The sequence below is a fragment of the Montipora capricornis genome, chromosome 2, assembly GCF_036669925.1.
Source record: "Montipora capricornis isolate CH-2021 chromosome 2, ASM3666992v2, whole genome shotgun sequence".
NCBI classification, from domain to species: domain Eukaryota; kingdom Metazoa; phylum Cnidaria; class Anthozoa; order Scleractinia; family Acroporidae; genus Montipora; species Montipora capricornis.
In genome coordinates this window covers 60,193,991-60,201,490 of record NC_090884.1, presented here as the reverse complement: position 1 = coordinate 60,201,490, position 7,500 = coordinate 60,193,991, and the positions used below count along the sequence as shown (strand labels likewise).

The following is a 7,500-nucleotide window of genomic DNA, read 5'->3' as shown; positions in this document are numbered from 1 at the left end:
CTGTAAATGAAAGTATGTATGAAGACAACATCCAGCGCCCAATCTCTGACTGGCAGTAGGTGTTCCCGGGTTTCTTTCCCGTAATCATTTTCCACTATTTACAATGCGTCTTAGTTTTCAAACTACGAAAACTAAGACCCTGGTCTACGAAAGCCAATACCCGGTCTTAGTTTTGGAACACCCAGAAATTGACACCCTCGTCGGATAATTGGGAAGTCGTGTCGGTTTCGATGTCGTCGTCGCCGCGTATGTTAAATAGAAAATTTCAGGCAGTACTGTAGACGATTCGAGCTCGACAACGCCCTCATGAAGATAGCATTGTATAGGGTAGTATCGAAAACGAAGACTGAAGACCGAAGAAAACGAAGACCCACTCGAAAAAACGTACAACTAAGTTAAGGTTGGTTTAAATGTTATTTTTGAAGAGTTGGTCCTAAACAGATCTAAGCAGTCTCATTGCCTAGCCTTTAATGGAGCCAATAAAAATTGTCGTCAAAAATAAAAGGTCAGAAATTTATGGGTCTATTTTCCTGAGTAAAATATTTTGATAAGGATTTCTGTGACTTATCCCATCACTAAATTAGTTCATTTCTGGCAGGAACTAGCACAATAATACTGATAGCAGTGTTTTAACTCAATATGTTCATCCCATCTCCAACCTTCAGATTGTCGGAGGTCCCAGTTAATATTGTTGAAGGAAATATTTTGAGGGGAGAAAGACTCCTCAACACTCCTGCTGTGTATTTGGTGCTCTTGGGTCGATCTTACAGACCTGCTTAACTTCTCATTTGTTAGGTATACAGCTATTTTTATATGTTCTTAGTCTGAGTGAGCAATCAAGTGCCAATCACACGTCAAAATGACGCCTGCGAGACGCACTACGCCTGCGCGTCAGACATTAACATACTTTTTCCACTTCAAAGCAAATCGTTTGTCTCGACGGGATCTTACAGGTTTGTCAACATCAGATTAGCACGAACGAAGTATGACAAGTTACAAAAATTACAGGGAACGAGTTACAATATCTAGAATTAAGTTACACAGCAAATTTACAGAGAAAATGACGATTTGTGGCTATTACACAACAAAGTTAAACAATATTCAAAAGAAGGAAAGGACGAGCATAAGCGCCGCCTTTTCCATAAATTTATCTCGGACACATGTTCCAGGTAGAACAAGGCAATAATTACAATTACAGGTGTTATTTTTAATTACTTAGGGATATTAGAATAGGGCGCGTTTACACGGCAGACCAAAAATGGCACGGGTCCGATAAAAAGTGGAACGGTTCCAATCAATTTTGTAAAGAAACAGTGAAACTTTATCCGTTCCGCTACGGGACAATAGGCGCCTATGGCCCCTTTGCTCTTTGGTCGACAGTCGGTGGAACGATTCCAATAATTTTTGTAAAGAAACAGTGAACTTTTATCGTTCCGTAACGGGACCATGCGCCTATTGCCCCGTAGCGGAACGGATAAAAGTTCACTGTTTTTTTCTAAAGCGGCTCCCTATTTGAAAAGCAACTGCGGAGCGTCCAAAGTGTTGAAAAGCGTTGGCTAACAACTTGAACTGTTGATACAGCGGCTTTTTCTACTCGTTGAAAGTGTTGGAGAAAACGTTGAAGATATCTTGACAAACCGTTGGGAAAAAATTGCAAACCGTTAGGGTTTTTTGTGCACCCGTTGGAAGTGTTGAGAATAGCGTTTAAGTTGCTAGAAAATCCGTTGGTTACCCGTTGATTATCCGTTGACTTTTACCCGTTTAATTAACACAAAACCGTTAGCATACGTTTTCGCGGGAAAGGACACATTTTTTCAACTTAACAGGTCACCATAGCAACACTATAACCTCTCAGAAACTTTAGCTTCAAGTGATAATAACTAAAAAATAATCTGCGTGATCCCCATGTTTTATTGCTGGAAAGTCATCAGTGGGTTGAGATCCAACTTTTTGCAAAGTTTGTAAAGCTGAAGGTGGCTCTGAATCCGATCCAATTTTTTTTATTTTATTTTGGAAAAAGTTGGATCTGGACACACATTTAACGTTTTAACACACCCGCCCACTTGCCAGATTTCCAACTGTATTCAGAGATTTCGGTTCAGGAAATTTCTTTTTTTCATCCCTCACTAAAGCCCACAAGATCTGGAAGTGAAACTAAATGTTGGTAATGGACAGGTCACATGTGAAATAAATAAATTTGTGATATCTGTTTTGTGTTTCCCACTAGGTGCAGCTTTCGCATTTGCAATCATAAATGACAACTATGCCAAATTTGATTTTCATCTAATACTGCAAGAATACATGTAGCTGTACAAATACAAGTTAAGTTTTAGTTTGGTAATAATAGCAAAAAAATGGCTGATATCCGGGCAAGGACACTTTCATTTAAGTACAACTAAATAACTACAGTATTTATAATGTATACCTTTATGAAACTGAATTTGTACCCATTTTTAAGGAGATGACTATTCTAGAATACTGTTCATCATGTACTCTTCATCTCCATGCATGATCAGTTCCATTTTACCTGGTCCACCGATGGAAAGTTTCAACCTCGTTTCCAGGGTCTTTCTTCTCTGCCTCCTTTGTCGTTGACACAACATGATCTCTCCTCTAAGTTAAGGATAATCGTTACTCCGTAATTTGCTTTGAATATACTGTAATCGTTAATATAGGACACTGTGTCCCAGGACTTGTAGCAGAGAAAATAAGAAAATTAAAAATCATATCCGTGGATTGGATTTGAACCCGGAGTTTCCACTCTTTAGGAACTGCTTCTTTCTACTTCATCACTGAAGATCAAGACACCGCCGAATTGAAAAAAACCCACTTATTTAAGTCTCCCATAGAAGATCCCTGCTAAAAAAGTAATTATGCCTAACCTAGATTAATGATTTGATCCTAAGCTTTGATTTTAAAATGTTTAGCTTTATCCTGAAGTTTGGAAACTGACCCTTAGCACTGTTTAATCTTGTTTGTTGCTGAGTAATAACACAGACAGCATTAGTGTATACTAAAACAGTGAATAGCGTTGAACGCGCGCGCTGATTGGCTACTCAAACTCCGGATATCCTTTGCTATCAACCTCCGAGCAATTCGCGGGGAATTAAAATATGGGCCCCAAGCAGCCGGTGTTGTGGTGGTCAAGTGCTTAGGTGACGAGTTCAAGTCCTATGTCCCATACACTTGGGTTGTCTTTTAAAAAATCTATGACTATTTCCCATAATCCATGTCAAGCTTTGAGTCTTCAAGTTTCTGTGGTGAAAAATATTAAATTAAAATTTAAAATTTGGTTTGTTGTCCTGGACGAGCGGGCAGGAAAACTGGCTGCTGGTGTGAAGCTTTTCAATTAAGTTAATTCTCCTTGTGCCAGAGGCACACAAGGCCCGAACATCTTTCTTCCACTGCTAGCGGTTGTTTGCCGCCTGCCTTGCTTCTACTTATTTGCTGCATCCTTGTCTGTCTCTCTCCTTCTCTACAGTGCGACGCCAGGTAGTTTTGGGTCTGCCTCTGCTTCTCTTCCCCTCTGGCTTCCATCCAAGGGCAACAGCACAGTCGCTAATTGCCTCGTGTCTCAGGACATGTCCAATCCAGCACCATCTCCTCCTTCTCACCTGGTCATTGATTGGTTCTCCAGCACTTCCTTGTTTGGAACATGGTGATGCCATCTGATGCGGAAGATTCTACTAAGGCACTTGGTCTGGAAGATATTAAGTTTCTTTTCCTCTCCTTTTGTCATCTTCCATGTTTCACAGCCATAGAGAAGCACTGAAAGCACTAACGTCTTGAAAAGCGTAGCCTTTGTCTTTTTACTGATGTTTCTTGCGCTCCAGATATCATCGGGCCTGTTGAGGCTTGCATACGCCAGTGCTGCCCTCTTCTTGATGTCCAATGTTGCTCTTCCGTCCTTAGTCACTTGCGCCCCCAGGTAGGTGAAACTGTCCACTTTCTCCACCATGCTCTCTCTCACTCTCAGTCCCTCGTTATTCCGGCTGTTGACCTTCATCCACTTGCACTTCTGTGGGTTTAGCTTCAAGCCTACCCTGCCTGCATTTTTCTCTAGCCTGGCTGTTTTTTCCTGCATGTGGTCTGCCCTTGATGTTAGTAGAAGCAGGTTGTCTGCGTAGTCAATGTCCTCCAGCAGCATTGTAAAGTCCCATCTGATACCTGTTCTCTGTCCGTCCACCGTCTTCCTCATCACCCAGTCAATGACCATGAGAAACAAAAATCCCGACATGCAACATCCCTGCTTCACGCCGGTGACCACCGGGAATCTCTCCGTTATTTCTCTTTCATCAATCACTGCGCATGTGAATCCGTCATACAGCGCCTTCACCAATCCTAAGAACTTGTCTGGAATCCCATATGCTTTCATGATTCTCCACAGACTGTCTCTGTGCACCGAGTTGAACTCCTTCTCGAAGTCGACAAAATGAAAGTACATAGTTGCATTCCATTCGTCCACTTGTTTCAAGATGTTGTGTAGGATGAAGATCTGCTCGACTTTGCCTCTCCCTGATCTAAATCCTGCCTGCTCTTTCCTCAGCCTGTGGCCCACACCATCTTGTATTCTGCTAATCAGAATCTTTCCCATCACCTTGCTAGCAATAGATAGCAGTGTCACTCCTCTCCAGTTTCCACATTGCTGTAGATTCCCTTTCTTCGGTATCTTACATATCAGGCCCTGTTTCCACTGCTCCGGCAATTTCACTTCCCGCCAAATCAGGTCAAAGAGGTGCCCGAGTTCCACACAGGTGCTTTATGTATCAACCTTCAACAGTTCTGCTATTATCTGGTCGATTCTTGGTGCCTTCCCATTCTTGAGAGTTTGCACCACCCTTTTAATTTCCTTCTCTGTTGGTGGTTCCGTATCGATGTCCAGCTCCCCCTGCCCCACTTCTTCATCTGTCGGTGAGTTTGGTGGTGCCTCCCTATTCAAGACTCCCTCAAAGTGCTCCTTCCATCTTGCCTGCCTTTTCTCCTTAAAGTCTTCCCTCCTTGTTGGTAACTGCCGCTGTCTTCCTCGGCCCCCTGCCGCTCAACTGGCTGGTGATGTCGTACAACTCCTTAGCTCTCCCGTTCTCTGCTGCTGTCTTTGCTACCTGGGCCTTCTCTGTCATCCATTTCCTCTTGACCTCTCTCTTGTCCCTGTACTGCTCCCTGATCTTGTTCCGTATCCTCTCCGACTTAGTACTGTCCAGCTTGGTCTTGATTTCCTTCGTTTCGTCCATTACCTTCCAGGTTTGCTGACTGATCCAGACGTTTCTCTTTCCTTTTTGGAACCCAAGGACCTCCTCCGCTGACTCCACGAATGCCCTCCTCAGTTCCTCCCACAACTCCTCTACCTCTTCTTTTCCTCTCCTCTGTTCTCCTCTAACCTGCGCCCCACTGCCTCACAGTACATGCGTTTTGTGTGTTTATCCTTCAGCTTGTTCGTGTTGAACCTGGGCTTGAACTTTTCCATGTTGGCGTACTTGCTGAGTTTCACCCGAATCCTAGTCCTTACGAGGTAGTGATCGCTGTTGACGTTGGCCCCCCTCTGCACTCTAGTGTCGAGGACTGCAGATTTCAACCGCCTACTGATCAAAAGATGGTCAATCTGATTCTTCACTCTGCCATTTGCCGAGACCCATGTTGCCTCGTAAATATCTTTGTGTTGAAACAATGTTCCTGTGATGACCAGGCCATTTGCCACAAAAAAATCACACAGCCTCTTTCCGTTGTCATTCTTGTGTCCCATCCCATGTCTCCCTATGCAACTCTCTTATCCCTTGTTGTCTCCTCCCACCTGAGCGTCGAAGTCATCCATCAGTACCACAATATCGTTTCTTTTGCATCCGTCTATCGTCTGCTGCAGTTCTTCATAGAAGTGATCTTTCTGCTTCTCGTTGTGTGGCGCGTAGACCTGTCTCACTAACAGCCTCCTGAAGCGGGAGTAAAATTTAGCTGTAATGATCCGTTCGCTCACCGGGGTCCACTCCATGAGGGCTCTCTCTGCTCGCTTGCTCATCATAATGGCCACACCATCTTCGTGCACCTTTTCTTCACCAGCATACTACACTGTCTGTCCTGATGTTATCCTCTGTCTCCCAGCTCCTGTCCATCTACACTCACTAATCCCCAATATGTCCACTTTGTATCCCTCCATCTCTCTAGCCACCTGCGCTGCTGCCCCTCCCCTGTACAAGTTCCGTACATTACAATGTCCAATCATAGGAGTGTCTTTAGGCGTGATGATGGAGTTAGTCGGACAATGGGCTTCTCACAGGGTTTGGCCTATCGATGTCATTCTGCCGTTGCTGACCCCCACGCCACCGCCTGAATGCTTTTAAATTTCATTTGGTACAAATAATAAACATTCTTTCATAACTGTCTAACCTACCATATCTTCATTGCTTTATTTTTTTTTTCTTTACATAGGAGAAGAGAATGTCATACCAGTTGTAATGGGAGGTGCAAACTACGCCAAACTTGCCATTCCTGGTTCTTATATCAACGTATTGGACTTCAACACAGTGAAAGATCTCGCAGATTATCTGCACTTCCTAGATAAGAACAACATTGCTTACAATGAGTATTTTAAATGGCGGCAAAAATATCAGAGAATCTCGCTTATTAAATTTTGCTCAATCTGCGAAGTCTTAAGTTCGGAAACACCAAAAGGTCACAGGAATCTCGTGGAATTCTGGGAAGCACAAGCGAAATGCGATGAGAAGGAACAACTGATGATGAACATGTTCAAGTAAATTTCCTAAATATTGTTTTTATAATTTTACGGCTTCCATTGACTTCGGTTGAACCTATAACCAAACAACATTGCTTGAATCTTTGACCAAACATACAAACATACACATATGACCAAAACATACAACATATACACATATGACCAAACATACAATCGAATGATGGATCTTGGCCTATATCCTCTGTTTCAGTCTGCATATAGAAAAGGCCACAGTACCGAGACTGCACTTCTAAAAGTCCAGAATGACATACTAATGAATATGAACCGCCAGCACGTGACACTTTTAGTTCTTTTAGATCTCAGTGCGGCTTTTGATACGGTAGACCACAAATTTTTTTTTTTTTTTTAATTTATTTATTTATTTTTTGCCACAGAAAGAAGAAATTAAAATACAAATATGAACAATCAAAAAAGAGAAGATGGAAAGAAAAATTATTGAATTACATTGGTGGCGAGGAGGCCTAAAAGAAACTACTAAGCTTATGTAAATTAGGCCTCCCCAAGTAAAAGCATCTATCTATTGTTGACATGCAAGTTGGCAACGGAGAATACAGTTGTTACAAACATTTAGTTATTTAACGTGTTGAAATATAAAGTAATGAACGGAAATTAAAAACAGTTTGAACTTACAAGTTGGTAATGAAGCATACAATTACAAACACTTAGTCATTTAATTAAGGTGTTGAAATATGTAAACAGTTGTGAAAGTAAAATTACAGGGTGAAAACAATTTGACACAGGAAGAACAAAATACT

The 7,500-nt window shown here is 42.2% G+C and overlaps 1 protein-coding gene and 1 pseudogene across 1 annotated transcript in view; one reads left to right on the top strand and one right to left on the bottom strand.

Annotated features, from left to right (window-relative positions):
* Positions 1-7,500, top strand: part of LOC138029746 (4-galactosyl-N-acetylglucosaminide 3-alpha-L-fucosyltransferase FUT6-like) — a 22,735-nt gene that overhangs the window by 14,706 nt on the left and 529 nt on the right. Inside the window, exons 2-3 of the mRNA XM_068877552.1 lie at positions 6,421-6,742; positions 7,120-7,500. The exon at positions 7,120-7,500 is cut by the window's right edge and continues 529 nt beyond it. Coding sequence (XP_068733653.1) covers positions 6,421-6,742; positions 7,120-7,210 — 413 coding nt within the window. The 3' untranslated portion in view covers positions 7,211-7,500. The remainder of the gene's footprint in view (positions 1-6,420; positions 6,743-7,119) is intronic.
* LOC138029752 (craniofacial development protein 2-like) lies at positions 4,983-6,013 on the bottom strand (annotated as a pseudogene).